The following is a 15932-nucleotide window of genomic DNA, read 5'->3' on the forward strand; positions in this document are numbered from 1 at the left end:
AAAAACACTGGGTGGATTTTTATCATTATAGGGTGGTTGTGTAAACACACTGCCAACACACATTTCAGTTCAAACAACTTGTAAAAGTGCATGTAGCATCCTATGACCCCTTTAAGCAAAACATGGTCAGGTCAAAGTGTCTGAATAATTTTTGGTCCCAAATTTGTATCAATTTTACTGGTAGTCCACTGTATGAAGAATTGTTGGGTATAATATGTCACAGTTTACTTTATTTTGCTCTCCTCACTTACATAAATGAACTATAGTGTCCTGCATGCACTAGTAAAAAAAATATCAAAAATCATATCTGGTGTATGAATAATTTTTGGTTTGACTGTATATGAATAAAGATTGTAATTGAAAGGATTATTATTGCCGCTTTCCTTAGACACCAGTGTATTTAACAAACTCACAAACATCAGTGTGAATTTAACAAATGTTGCTTTCTGCATTTAAAATGTAATGCTTCTAAAATGTAATGCTGAATGTAATGCTTTCAAACACTAGATTGCATGTTATTTACAATTATAGTAAATTAATTTTACATGCAATTATTTGAACTTAAGAGTGCCTTTGAACAACTTCATTAGGACTTAAGTACATTGTTATATTTCATATTACTTCTATTGTCTTTGAAATAAGTTTAAGTGTACTGCTAAATGTACAGACAACCATTCATGGTAAACTAAAATATACAATATATATATGTCATTATATATGTATTAGTACATTTAAAATATATTAACTTTAAATGTAATATAAGAAATTGTGTATTGTGTATGCTTGCCAAATCATTAAAATAAGTGTATTTCTTTAAAGCATGGCAAAAGATTATTAAAACAATGTTTTAAAATGTACTTTGAAGTAAAACATTTAATATGTTTTAAAAATGTACTTAAGTGTGTCGAGAAATATAGTCATGAAACTCTTTTTAAGTGCACTTTTATTTCATTAATACTGTATTAACTGCAGGTACAGCTTTTTAAGATTTGAAGTACACTAAAAGTGCACATTCAATCAAATTAAGCACACTTCTTTTTCACAAGGGATACTAAATTGTTTATTGATTATTTTCTCTCAGCAGTGTGCTAATAACAATGCTGAATTAAGGGCCGGTCACACTAGATTTTGAGCACGTACAATTTCTTTGGACATTGCAATGGTTGTGATATGAAGTCGTTTTGCAACATCTTTTTTCAAAACATAAATTCAACATATAACAAATATAAATAACAAATAAATACAAAATGTAAAAATATCCCATCTACTCTACTTTCCTGTCTATAAATAAAAGCGAATGTAACTAAAAGTGTATTGTTAAATAAGAAAAACAAATAAATAATGATAAATAACACTGCGTTAAGTTCTTAATGTGGAAGCATTTGTTCCCCTAAGTAAGAAAATGTTAGTAATTAAGAAAACTTAAAGAGTGAATAATCAGCATTAGCAGCTAGTGCACTTGTTAGGTGCAAAGTGCTTTAAATTAGCCATTTGTCTGTACAAATGATTTAATTGTGAGCATAATGAATATAAGCAAATGTATTCTGTGGTTCACAAATAACTAATACTAATTAAAATGTAGATGCTGGTTACGAAACATTCATTCAAGTATTAATAGATGTTTGAAAGGCTATAGTTGAAAGGCTAGATATCTGACAGCAATCAGATTGAATGCAAATTTTGCTCAAGTCCTCTCAGCTTTTTCTCCAGAGAGAGAGAGAGAGAAAAACAGCAATCTCAAGTCTCATGTATAGAGTTTTAGAAAAGATCTCAACAAAGTCTGAAACTGCTCAGATTTGCAAAGAAACACCTGCTAGTGGGAGATTTATGAACTCAAACGAAGCTCAAAGCTATGCTTTCCGCATTCATTTTATAGCTCTATACACTCTCAGAAATAAAGGTGCAAAAGCTGTCACTGGGGCGGCACCTTTTCAAAAAGTACATGTTTGTACCTAAAAGGTCCATTTTGGTACCTTAAAGTACTTACAGTGTACATATTAGAACCTAATAGGAACAAAAGTGTACCTTTTAAAAAGGTACCGCCCCAGTGACAGCTTTATACCTTTATTTCTGAGAGTGTACTGTGTGTCAACTGATGCTTTTGGATCTTGAATTTCAACATCTGAGTATAATTTTGATCCATAAGAAAAACATAAGCCTCACAGAAAGAGCAATACAATTGGGATCCTTGCTAAAAACGCAGTATGGTCTTTAATAACCGTACATCCAAAGACCAAGTGCACCATTTCCATCTCAGCCCACACAAAAGCAGGCACTGCGCTAATTTCTCTCTTCAACTCTCTCTCTCTCTCTTTGTAAATGTCTGACTCTCACTCACTCATTGGGCGCAGTAGGGCTGTTGGGAGTGAGGTCATGGTGGTGTTTAGGAGGAGCATGCAAGGTGGGAGTCAATCTGAAGACAACGAGAGAGAGAGGAAAGTGATGGAACAGACACCAGCACAGGAGAGAACGCACCAGTCAATGTTACATAAACCATTCAGAGTGCTCTGCCAGCAACACGACATGGGTAAAAGAGGCACAAGCCATCAGGAGCAGTGGGATGTGTCTCACCTCCACACACACACACACACACACACACACACACACACAGAGAGCCTGCTGACTGCAGTTAGATGACAAATCACATGTGAGCATTTATTAATGAAAGCTTTCGCTTGTAGCCGACCTCTCGCTCTCTGGCTCCCACACACATATACGTCCTTCCCTCTATAATTTAACAGATCACTCTCATTTTTTTCTCTCATTTCCTTTTCATTTCTTTGAGCTTTTGTAAGCCCTCTACGTCCTCCTCCTCCTCCTCCTCTTTATGGACAGCATCACACGTTTGTGAAGCACCACAGCAGGGTCAGAAATTAACCAAAATGCAACTGACAAAAATGCTCCGGATATGGCAAAAATGTGTCCTTTTTATCTGTTTCGTATCAAAAAGTTGATATATTTCATAACATTCTAGTACCAAGCCTATTTAGTAATTGAATGAGAAGCAATGCAGACTCTGTAGTGCCTTGTACCTGTCAAACTGCACACATTTTTTGGGTGACTGTTGTGTATGTGCCGCTAAAAAGAAGTGTATTTAAATAACACTAGCAATCAAAGCTTAAAACAGCGATCCATTAAAATCTACTGTACAAGTATAGGCAGTAGAAAGCACTTTTGTAGCTACTTCGTATTTGAACCGTCAGAAGTGTTCAGACTGAGGACGAACTGATTCACCTGAACTATTAGACAATCAACATACCAATAAAAAAAGAAGCCAATTCATAGTTTTCACGTGACATCAGACTTTTACAGGAATGCCCACATGGAGGGCAAAACAAGGCCTTCCTTCCACTGACCGCCAGTCATTGTTATGAGGTTTGCAGTAAGTAGTAAGACAGTGATATTTAAAGGCCAAATTCAGTATACACCTTATTGATGATGCGGACACTGTACAAGCAAGCAGATGAACCCAGAATATAAATGCAATGCGCAAAAGTTTAATATCAAATATGTTCCCATAGAAAACCATTATAAAGAAAACACTTAACCATTTAGTGCATTGCCTTCATATTCCGGGCTCATTTGCTTGCCTGTATAAAGCACGCATCGTTATTAAGGTGTGTGCTGAATTTGAGCTTTTAATATCACTGTTTTAAAGGCACTTTAAGTGTTTTCACATTAAACGTTTTAGAATGTCCCGCTGTTTTGAGTGATTGAAATATTGTGGCAGGTGCTTTATAAGGATTGATAATGGACAAAACTTGCATTTCTTTGTTTTATTCTTTGAGAGGTGATCTAAATATTTTTGGAAATTTGACAGGCTTGTGCTGCAGCTCTATGGATGTTTTGCCCACCAGGTCACGTGGCTGAAAACTATTAATTGCCGGGGGCAATTATTTCCACATATATATAGCCTATATAAAAGTGCATTTCTGTCACTGCACCACAGTGCGCCTGAGTGTGCGCCGCGTTCTTGCGTTCCGCCGCGCTATTGTTTCATTGTTGTGCACCTGTACACACGCGCTTGGATGGAGACAGTTTGGTAGTGGCGTCTCGCTGTGTTTTTCAGCGAGGCGAGTAAAAAGAAGTTGAACTTCTAAAAACGCGAGCGTTCAGCTGCCTTCCGCTGCGTCCAGCTTTCTTGGAACGCAAGAAGAGCGCGTCCTGTGTGTAAAGATTCCTTACGCGCGCGCCCCAAAAAACGCAAGAGAGGGATTTCAAATGCACGCTCCTATTATAAAACAGCCTCGTATTTAATTTCAGTGCGAGCTCGGGTGAGAGAGCAAGATCAGACGGAAGAACAAAGAAGTGCTGAACCCGTGAAGAGGCTCGGAACAGAACGCACCCTTCACAGCACACTAGCAGGAGAAGCTGCTCGACAGAGAGCGATAAACTTCCCCCCTCGCGCCCACACCGCACATTCCTGCTTCTGGTCGTGACGGGATGAACTGGCTTACCTTTGTGGTCACTATGCAGAGGCAGTCCATGGCAGAGAGAAGACAGGTGGAGATGTATCCAAACCCCCGTTCCCCCCTCTCCCCTCTCTCCCTCCAGCTTCTCTCCTTCTCTCTTTCTCTCTCTCAGCGCCCGCCGTTCGCCCCTCTTTTCTTCAGTGTATCTCTTTTGACTGACTTAAGCATTGAGGAAAATAGAGTATGGAGGGAGGGGGGAAACGTAAAGAGGAAGGGGGAGGTACGGAGAGAGAGAGAGAATAAGAGAGGTCTGCCTTCAGGATTTGGCAAACGAGGAGAGGGACGCGTTCGTATCGACGAGGGGAGGTACAAAAAAGACGAAACGGAGAGATGGAGGGGAGGATGCGAGCAAATTAAAGGACATGGGCAGGGGAGGATGAGTGCAGAGACGAGAGGTGGCGAAGAGGGGGAGAAAGGAAAGAGGGAACGGACCGAAGCGGCAGAAGATGGAGAGAGAGAGAGGGAGAGAGAGCGCGGAGGGAGGGGACGCAAAAAAGATGAAAGAAGGGGAGGTGAAGATGCGCGTGTAGAGAGGGAATGGGAGTTAAAGAGCGAAATTACTCGAGGAAACGCGCCGGATGTAAAGGAGTGCGCGAAAACGGGAGTCCAGAAAAAGAAAAGAAGACTAATAGAGGATGAGGGTACCCTGGTTGTCATGGCTTTCGGTTGCCGTTGCCTTGGCAACGCTGCAGAGTTCTGTGTAATAGCCGGGCTGTTGTCGTGTGGCCGTGGCTTTATAAAGCGCAGTGAAATCTGTGAGCCGACAGGCCGCGTTCCAATGCGTACCGCGCTCTAGATAGGTAGTATGCGATACAGTGTGCGATGATTAAGGTATACTGTGCACGACGGCTCTGTACGCATGGATTCCGCAGATGACCGACCGCATTTGCATCTGCAGCGTAACACTGCAGAGTAGCTACACTGTGTGGGGTAATGCATCCTGCGATCAGGGTTTTTACTGAACTAAAGCCAAACAACAAAAACGCTGTTACTTGAAACTATGATGAACTAACAAGGACAATAAATGATAAAAGTGCTGGAAATGTGCTAATAGATATATGGGTCAAAGACGAGACGTCCGATGTTGGTGACCATATCAAATTACATTTTCAAAAGTGATTTTTTTTTATACATATAGAAAGCATATTAAATGCAAGGAAAGTGTCTGCTTTAATGTTTCAAATAACTTTTGTTGAAAATAAAATGTCAAAATGACTTATTCTGACCTGTACTTATTAAAATATATTTAGAAAAAAAGTGATCATGCTAAATTGTATTATATTTTAATTAAAAACATCCTGCTGGCAAGTGGATAATTGGAATAAGATGATATAAGGGATTAGGAAAGTATTAAGTGGGTATTTTCATGTTGATGCAACGATTTGGCCTGTTTATTCACTCTCATATTCACTCATAGTACCTAAATTGTACATAGTAGTATCTAAAAGGTACAAAAGTGTACCTTTTGAAAAGGTACTGCCCCAGAGACATGCAGCTTTTATACCTCTTGTTCTGAGATGATGTTTAATATAACATTAGCAATTATTCACTATCCAGGTCATGTGATTGCTGGCTTGGGATCATGCTTCACAAGACAATCAGTTTCTTACTTTTATCAGATCCACTTGTGGTTGTTCAGTCATGTTTATTTAGAATGAACTGTTTAAAGCTTGCTGATTTAATTTCCCCATTATTTTTTCTCACCTCAAAAGGCATTAGTTATTGTAATTTGGCAGTTTATAATTAGTTGACTAATAATAATAATAATATTCTAATATATATATATATATATATATATATAATAATAATAACTGAGAAATTAATCATTTGAGAAAGAATATTTCTAAAAAGAAAGAAATAAAAAATGAAAGGAAGAAAGAAAGAAAAAGAAAAGCAAGAATGAAAAGTGCAGTGTTTGGCAGCTCATCAGCGGCCCCTGCTGATTTGGGTCCCTGGGTGAAGGGCCATGACTGAATGCCATTTGCTGAATTAAACATGTAACGTAATGTGATAGTTCATGCGACAAAATGTTCACTGCATTATACACACTGCTTTAAAAATGGCTATTTTTCAAAAGTGGGCTGAATGCAGTATTGTGCCATACAGTATTCCACTTTGTTTGTATACTGCACATTTTACAACGGAGTCAGGTATATACTGAAAATGTGCATACTATACATACTGTACACTGCAGAAATAGTATGACTAGTATGCTATTCTCGAAAAAGCCTGAAGAGAGCAACAAGGCATTGCATTCAGTTTATTTCCTCTCTGAAATAAAAGACGAGAGAAAACAGAACGAGAGGCGGTGAGAGACTGAAGAGGAGAAGATAAATCTATTTTTATTGACAGTGTCATCTGATTTGCTTCTTTTTATGCCTTTGTGTTAACACTTGAGCCTTTTCTCCGTATATATGTTCATAAGCACATTGAGTGTGTTTTATGTTGTGCACAGTTTATATATAATGTATACATACATACATATTTTATTATTATTATCACTTTGCCTTTAAGATAGTGGACTGTACCATTAAAGTCAGTCAAAGGGTATGTCAGAGCTTCAAAGCCTGTCAATCAGCACCTCCATCCAGTCAAGAGTCAATGGTTGTGCAATAAAGCAGCTGTCAGTGATGCATTTTCAGTCTCCAGGGTGGTGCATATAAAAAAACGTCATAAATCGGATTATTTTATTCGAACAGTGTTCCATTGCTAATGGAAGAGTGTTTTGACTGAATGTAATCCAAGCCATCTGTATCTGCCATGCAGAATCCATGCCACTTGAGTTCCTGAAGTACAATAGTGTGTTGTCTTGAGCTGCTGTGACTTTCATGTCAGGACTGGAGAGAGAGAAACAATAGAGAGTATGCATGCTTTAACTGGGTGTTGTTAAAACAGAAAGAAGACAACGAATACAATGCTTTTATTGGTTTGGTTAAAATCTGCCTTTAAATGGATTGACCATACATCCTCACTCCTACATCACTGTTACATAAGTGCATGTGTGTGTGCGTGTGTGTGTGTGTGTGCGTGTGTGTGTGTGTGCATGTGTGTGTGTGCGCGTGTGTGTGTGTGCATGTGCGTGTGTGTCTGCTGAAATGCATCAGAGTGGAGCAGTGATGTTGAGTCTCAGTTGAAATATATGAAGTTTTATATAAAAGAGAGTTGCCCGTAGCAACACTACTGAGCTTGTCATCATAAAATTGCATTCACATACATACATGCTCAAGCCGGTGTGGGGTAGGCTGGGGGCATTAATATTTAACTATGTAATTGTTCACACATTGCCGTGCTGTGAACAGACAGAAGCTAATCTACATACATTCATACAAAAGCATTTTTACATAGGCTATATTCACAAACTCATTTTTTTTTTAAAGTCTCTCACATGGGTCTGTAAGCAATATGTTTAAATTGGTTATATATGCAGTCTAAATTGTAGACTTAAATGTTACAATCGTGAATGTGTTACAAAATTTTGGTAACATCTGTGATGTAGAATGGCAAGATAAACCAATTTCACTATTTTGTTACAAAACACCTCGTTTTTTTGTAAAAGCTCTCCATCTTGTGGTCGTTTCGGATATTCCAACATATTTCTGTGGAACAGACACGTACCAATTTATTGATCTCGGAATTAATTCGACTGTTTTCAGCAATAATATTACGCATAACTTCCTCAGCTCAACATAGTGTGAAATGTCACTGCATAGCTTGAGAGCAAATGTGGTGGGTAATATCTCAATATTGCATCAACAAAATTTGACATAATTTCCATTTAAATTATCACTCACTAGCTTATTTAACCATGTTACTATGTCGTTGGAGAGCTTTTCTTCCCCTAGCTACACATTAAAATGCACAAATTCACGATATTTCTTATTTACATGTAATGAAGAGATTTTGGTCAGTCTTTCACTTAATATATTTCCTTTAAGTATTTAAGAACATTTGCTTGTTCACAGTTCTCTGACTGGCCACATGACAGGCAGGTAAACAATATTTCATCTTTTTTAGTAAGCGTTTTGTTTCATGTTAAATGTGTTTGATTTTTTTTTAATTAAAGGCACAATATGTAAGCTTTTTTTATTAAAATATCCAAAAACCACTAGAACAGTGTTATATATTTTGCTGACTTGTGTACTTACATGATCCCAAATGCAGTGCTGGGAAAGTTACTTTTAAAAGTAATGCATTACAATATTGTGTTACTCCATAAAAAAGTAACTAATTACGTTACTTAGTTACTTTTTATGGAAAGTAATGCGTTACGTTACTTTTTAAATCTGGACAGGGCTTGCTTGTTTGTTTTTAAAATAAAAAAGTTCTATTTTTGCCCAATATAAAAGACTTTTCACACCAAAAGTGAAATGAATAAGCCTCAGGCTGAAGGGAAAGTAAATTTACGTTCGTACAGTATAAATGCAGAAGAACAAATTTCAACACACTTCAGCAATAAAAAAAGACACAAATGTTTGTCTCGAGTAATTTCCTTTGAATGAAAAGAAGCCTTTTCAGAGACACACCAACTGTACATTTGCACAATAAAATACAAATGTGGGAGACAAATTTGTTCTCTCGTTTTAGTGCAAACCTTTCAATAGCAATAAAACTAACAACAACAAGTTTACACCTCAGTTGTGACAAGAACTCTGGACAAACATTTTACAAAAAAGTACCTCAGTTTGTGTTAAACTTTAACACTTGGAGAATCAGAACAAAACACATAAAAAACATCGTTTAAACTTCATTCTGTGGCCCACCACCCCAAAAAGGAATTGCATCCTTCTGGTAAAATCCCGACTTTTATTCGGGACATTAGATCAGAAAACACTTTAACATAGCAAATCAGCTAACCTGCAGCTTCAAAACTCCCTGGGACAACATTAGGATCCTGTTAGACCAGGCAATATAATTGATGAACAACAAATTGAGCTATTGGCGTTTGTTCATACTGGCTGCAAAACGGCTGATGGGCAGACAGATGCTAGAGCTGTCAAAAGCATCCTATTTTAATAGCAATGCTTTGCTCAAAACGTAAAGAAAAAATTTGTATACGACAGTGCAACAACAACAAAACAGCAAAAATCAGAAAACTGAACATCTGGTAACATGCTCTAATCTTTCCTTTTGAGAGAGAAAAAAAAAAAATGTTCACAACCCCAATCACCAAACATTTCAATTCTAGATGGTCATTTAGCAGCTCTGTGTGCTAGGAATTAGCATTTTGGGGAATTTCATTCCAAAAGAAAAACTGATCGTGTTTAACAGGAGCTTAGGAGAAATTACTTAATTGAATTTTAACTTTGTGCTTCTTTACAAGACCGCTCTTTACGAGAGATGAAAACAGCTTGCTTGAGTTAGGGAAAAACTCTGATTTGCACCTGTAAGCCTTCAGTAGAGTCCTTGAAAAAAAAATGGCAATGGATATTTCCCTTTATTTTCAAAGGCAGGGGAACAATTTAATGCTAACTCCGCACCAATGAGATTCCATTTGAGAGTTCAAAATATTGAAAATCTACTTCCAAAGAAAACTGCTTAAAGTTCCAGTGGCTTCAAATGCTGGTTGTTTTCCAAATCCAGGTCTTGTGTTTTCTTCTCAAGGTTGGCGGTTAAACTGTTGGCGTCACTTTTGAGGTGAGGGCCCTTTGTGAAAAAGGTAAATTGGTCTCTGAAAACCTAAGAGAAGACAAACTGAGGGTTAGAAATATTTACATATACATCATAATATCATAGGGAGGAAGTGCAAGGCACAGCTCTGACCTCTAGAATAATTCGGTGATGTTCCGATGAGCTCGTAACTGGAGAAGCCCACCTCAGTAGTCAGGTAGGAGGAGAACTGGTCCGGTTTTAACCGGATGCTATAGTAATTCTTAAAGACGGTCTCCTGAGAAATTAAATAATAATAAAATAAAATGCATGTGGTTAAACAAGTACTCAACTTTAAAATGTCCCAATGTGTTACAAAAGTCTTAATAACATTTCTAAAACTGCCCGTTTCAGCTTTAAATTCAATCATTTGCATGCAAAGCCATTGATACACACACACACACAGTTAAATTCTGTATTATTTTGCCACAAACCATTAACCTACAATAAACATTAGTGTCTTGTATTGCTTTGCGTTTGTTTCATAAAGCGCTTGTTTTGAGGTAATTTTACTTTGCATCATGCCTAATCATCACACCTAAACAACACCTAATCATTTCTTGCTCAAGTTTGTCTTGATGTCATCTTTGATTCACCTCAAGATTTGAGGCTATTGCTAAACCCAAGTCTGTCATTTAAAAATATGGAGACTGTTTTTCATGCCTTATTTCCCTCTAGACATGATTACTGCAACTCATTAAAGATGATAGGAGATCACTGTCTACATGCAGTTCAAAATGCTGCTTAAGGGTTTAAATGTCTTGGCACCGCATTCAATATCTGATCTTCTTAGTACGAGACTAGGCCTCTCAGGTCATCAAACCGCCCACTTTTGTCCATTCCAAGGTCCGGTTTAAAATGGATTGGTTCCGGCCTCATCTTTGGAAAAATGATCTGCTCCATATCACATCCTCAGACCAAAGTCAGAAATTAATAGTGGCTTTAGGGAAATAAAAGGGCACCAAAATTAATTAAAAAAAAAAAAAAAAGGCCCTTAAATTTGAAATATGATGGCAAAAAGTGCCCATGTATGAGTTTTTTTAAATAAAGCAATGGCACAAAAGCAAGAGTGCCATGTTTCCTGAATATCAGCACAAATGCAAATGTGATAGATTTCATACATCAGTTCAACAAAAAAGAAGTTAATATTAAATGACTTTCATTATATTGTCAATATTTTGCACCATTTCACAATGAAAATTTCTCCAAGCAAACATAGTGGCGCTGCATTACTGAATGAATCTAGGTTTTTAAATAAATCGGGTGAGTGAATGATTCAATGACTAGTTGCTTTGTTCCTGAATGAATCATACATTTTGAATGAATCTGTCGAGTGAATGATTCAGTGCCTCACACATAAAGATATCTACTGGTGAATTGGGTTTCATTTTACATAATTATTTCTTATTCTTTTTAATTTATATTTCTATATTCAGCATTTTCAATTTAAAAACAATTATGCAATTGTAATTACAGTGCATAAGCATCACAGATAATTATTTTCAACAAAATCAGTTCACAATTTTGTTCACACATTTCAGAAGCATGTTACACCAGGTTCAAACATCAAATGTCTCGCCTGACCATTTGGCTGAAACTGATGTTATGACAAAAGAAAGGGCCTTACAGTGAGTTTCTTTCTCTTGCCGTAGGAGTTCCAGGGCTGGGGCTCCAAAATGAAGAGTCCTCCTGGCCGCAGGTGCTTGTATACCCTGTGGAAGAGCCGCTTGAGTCCTGCATCACCCCAGTTCAAGTGGACCCATTTTGTCACACTCAAACACAGGATCACATCATACTCTTCCCTTTGCGTCTGCAGCAACATATCACTTTCCAGCACATAGTTCCCCTGTGCAGGTCAGACAGAGGATTGTGAAACAGGACAGACAGGTGCTGCATGCCTAATAGTAGTATTTGAATATAAACATACACATCTTTAAAGGTTACCATGCCACACCCATTTTCTTCCAGTGCAAGATTTAAAATGCTATGGTGTAAGGTGGCTGCTATAGCACTGCTGTTTGGTCCCTAATTTGTTCTGAGTGGTTTCAATCACATTACTATGCAGTTGTTAAGGTGTTCAGGGTGGCTTCTTACTGGCCCAAGTCAAAAGAGCCAAATCACTCTCTTGTCCCTGGATGTGGCTCAGGTCAGTCCAAGTCTACAGGTTTACACATTCAACATTTCAAGCTAAAGGCTTAAATGTTCTTGGACAGAAGCATGCATATGCATGTACTCCCAAAAGCAGAATCAGACGACAGTTCATCTTCAGCTATGCTGCACAAATACTTTCTGGGTGTGTACAGTACTTCATTTATAGCTTGCACTATTAAAATAAATCATTATTTCCTGTCTCACTTATGTGCTTTAAACAGAGAAGGCTTTATAAAAGTCTGATTAACAGCTTAAACTACTACGAACGACAGGCTTGCATGCATCTGTTGTGTAGTGCATAACATTTTTTGCATTCATTGTTTTTCACTACTCATCTAGTATTATTTACTGGTGCTGTGCCATTCTGCTCAAATACAAGTGCATGAATTAAGTATGAATATTTTATGTTGTATTGCACTTTTATATTATATATCATATTTTGTACATTACATTTTAAAGTGCACCTATTATGCCATTTATTATGCCATGTAATGAAGTTGTATGTGAATGTAAACAATCTGCAAAGTTGTAAAGCTGAAAGAGTGTGATAAATAAAGTTATTGTCTCCCAAAAGAAAGAATCGCTTATGAAATTGTGATTGAGCTTGTCGCATTCAAGTGCTTTGTTGCTAGAAAATAATAAAATGTAGCAGCCCATTGGTTGACAAACATATAAACATTTACCGCACTTGATAGTCAGCTTGCTGACGATTCTGGAACTTTAAAACTAATAAACAAAATTGCAATGACAGCAGCAATCGTGTGCTACGCTGTGAAAGTAAATTTGTTTAATTTTCACTTCCAGTGGTTAAAATTCATTTTTTCCACAGCAGTACAACCCCAATCTTTATTGTGTTCCCATCATTTTACTGACGACTGCTTCTCTAATCTCAGAGAGTTCAATGCGGGATTCACAAAATGCTTGCTTTTGAAAGATGAGCTCAATACTCAGTTTATTTGGACCAGCTGACTCCACTGAATCACAACCTGTGTGTATGATAAATAATAGATGTTTATACTTTCTATTGAGTGCTCAAAATACGGAACTATGGCAATGGACGTATTGTTTCCGACACGCGCTGTACACAGTAGACCAATCACAACAGACTGGACCATCTGACCAATCAGAGCAGAGCAGGCTCACAGAAAGGAGGGGTTTAGAGAGACTGAACCTCAGAACTGCTTCAAACGAATTGTTTGAGAATCGCTGGAAAATCAGGTGATATTAAACGCATATTTTAAGAAAACGAAAGCGTTTTTTGACCTTGCATACATCTATACCTATTGTAGGAGACTCCCAAAACAATATTAGGAACCTTAAAATGGCATAATAGGGGCACTTTAGGTCACATTTATATAACACCTTATACAATACAGATTGTTAGAAAGCAGCTTTACAGTAATAAACTGTTGCAAAACTGAAACAAATTCAATTTCAGCTGAGAAGCAGCTCTACATAAAACAATGGTGTTATTATTCAGCTCAATTCGGTTCAGTGTTGATTATTTTTATACGGCATACAGAAGATAACATCAGACATACTTGATACAGCATTTTAATGGAGCTTTGGAGCAAAACTTTCCTGTCCAGTGAACATGAACTCCAACTTTCTAACCCTCACTAACACGTTTTTCGCTCTTACCTTGACAAAGGTCACGTTGGCAGGGAAATCTCCAGGAGGGAGACTGTCTGTGTGTATCTCAGGCAAAGGCGGGCCAGCTATGGGTCCTCTCGAGATCCGGAGCGAGACAGGGAATGAACGCTTTCCATCAAGGAGACCAACCGATGCGTCATCTTCCACTTTCCCACTCATTCCTCCCCATTCAGCCTCTGTGGTTTTATTCTCCCTTTCTTCTCGACCAACTTCCATTCCTTCTTCGACCATGCATTCATTCACTTCATCCACATGCTTTGTTTTGTCCTCACCCCCCTCCTCTTTCGCAACTAAACTCTCTTCGTCTTTCTCCTTCCTCTGACTCTTTTCTTCCACTAAATCCCCCTCCTTCCCTTCTCCTCGATTCCCCTCCCCATTTTCCTCAGCGCGTCTGGCCTGCTGCGTGTGAACCTCAGAGAGGTAGTGGCGTATATTCTGCCGAGCAGCATGTATCAGCGCTGCGTCGATATCCAGGCCCACAATCCGAGCCGGTCGCCAATTTTTGGCGATTGATAGAGTCAGGTGGCCGGTGTTGCAACCCAGATCTAAAACCTCCTTCCCTCTGAACCACTCGGGATTCATAACATGGATACGAGGATCCTCGCTCAGCCCAGGGTTGCGATAACCATAGTATTTGTTATAGTTGCCATACTGAAACTTCTGTTTAGTCTGTTGTTGGTGCTGGTTGCTCTGCGACCTCCAGTGGTTTGGATGCTGTTGCGGCCTTTCTGCAGATCCGCTACGAGAGCACGATCCTGGGGTGTGAGAGGGCTGAAAATGCCACCCAGATCTTTGACCCCAATTTCTCATTCCATCTGAACTGTCTGCGTTCTCCAGTCTGCTTCCGGCCCGCCTGCGTTTGCGCTGCCTGCTTGATGGAGGGTTGGTGGATGGAGGTGCGGTTGACATGTCAATGGTTTTTTCCTTCATTTCACCACCGTTTGTGGTTAAACTGGGCTTATTTGAACTCTGAGCCTCAAGAGTCGAGTCCGACTGGGTTTGGTCCTCAGGAACAAGTGTGTCCGCCACAGGGCCTGAGTGCGGAGGCGGTAAGGAGAGCGCTGTTGTTCCCTCATCTTGTCCTGCTGCACTGCCATTAGACTCTGGTAAATCGATCTGTGCGACTATTCCTTCACCAGAAGCTTTCCCAGCGCTCGCTCCATGGTGCTTGTTCCGATGTCTACGCCTGCCTCCGCCACTTTTCAGGGGAGACACCAACAGACTGCTGTCCCCTGCACCTGGGCAGTTGAGATTCAGGGGGTCTGTGATGTCTCTGGGTATCAGGATCTCTACAGGGTCTCTGCTTTTGGCTGGCAATGGCGAGGACTTGGGCGTCTCTGCGTTGAGAGCCCGGTTCACCTCTTCATCCAAAAGGCTGTTAAGGTTGAGTGGGTCAAAAATGTTCCCGCCCAGCAGGAAATTGGTTGGCAAGACCGACTCGCTCTCAGAGTTGGCACGGCGGCGGCGTTTACCATAACCGGGGTGTTTGAATCCAGCGCTCATCGTACTGCGCCGCTTACTGACTTTCTGCTGTTGAGGTTTGGGCTGCTGGGTGCCATTCTGTGCAGACGATTCGACCCCAGCAACCCCACTTTCACTTATAGCATTGTTATCTGTGGTAGCGGTTTTCTCTCGGTCTTCCAGCGATGTCTCACTCCCTGCCTCTTCGCCAGGCCCTTTGCTGAGGTTTATAACCGTGGTCTTCCCGGATGGATAGAGAGTGCTGGTATCGTTTCTAGTCAGTTCTGAGTGCTGTTGGGAAGTGGGGTCTGTTTGCCCCTCACAAGATAAAACAGTTTCTTTGTCAAATGACATCTCTATCATTTTTCAGGCTGACACTGGAGGAGGCATGGGTCTGAAATGAAAGCAACAAGCAATCATCCACGAAGCCAAATGCACATAAAATTATTTACAAAATCATTACTATGCCTACTCAAAAGATGGTACTGCTTTCCTACCGGAATTCCACCATTTAGATCCAAGACCAAAATATCCTAATATTAATATATA

The 15932-nt window shown here is 39.1% G+C and overlaps 1 protein-coding gene across 1 annotated transcript in view; it reads right to left on the reverse strand.

The window, feature by feature from the left end:
* Positions 1-8965: 8965 nt before the first annotated feature.
* LOC107702958 (7SK snRNA methylphosphate capping enzyme-like) overlaps positions 8966-15932 on the reverse strand; it is a 7878-nt gene continuing 911 nt past the window's right edge. Inside the window, exons 2-5 of the mRNA XM_016505428.1 lie at positions 13911-15777; positions 11746-11964; positions 10233-10356; positions 8966-10148 (exon numbers count right to left, since the gene is read on the reverse strand). Coding sequence (XP_016360914.1) covers positions 10096-10148; positions 10233-10356; positions 11746-11964; positions 13911-15746 — 2232 coding nt within the window. The 5' untranslated portion in view covers positions 15747-15777 and the 3' untranslated portion in view covers positions 8966-10095. The remainder of the gene's footprint in view (positions 10149-10232; positions 10357-11745; positions 11965-13910; positions 15778-15932) is intronic.

Source organism: Sinocyclocheilus anshuiensis, unplaced genomic scaffold, assembly GCF_001515605.1.
Source record: "Sinocyclocheilus anshuiensis isolate Anshui unplaced genomic scaffold, SAMN03320099.WGS_v1.1 scaffold238, whole genome shotgun sequence".
Classification (NCBI taxonomy): domain Eukaryota; kingdom Metazoa; phylum Chordata; class Actinopteri; order Cypriniformes; family Cyprinidae; genus Sinocyclocheilus; species Sinocyclocheilus anshuiensis.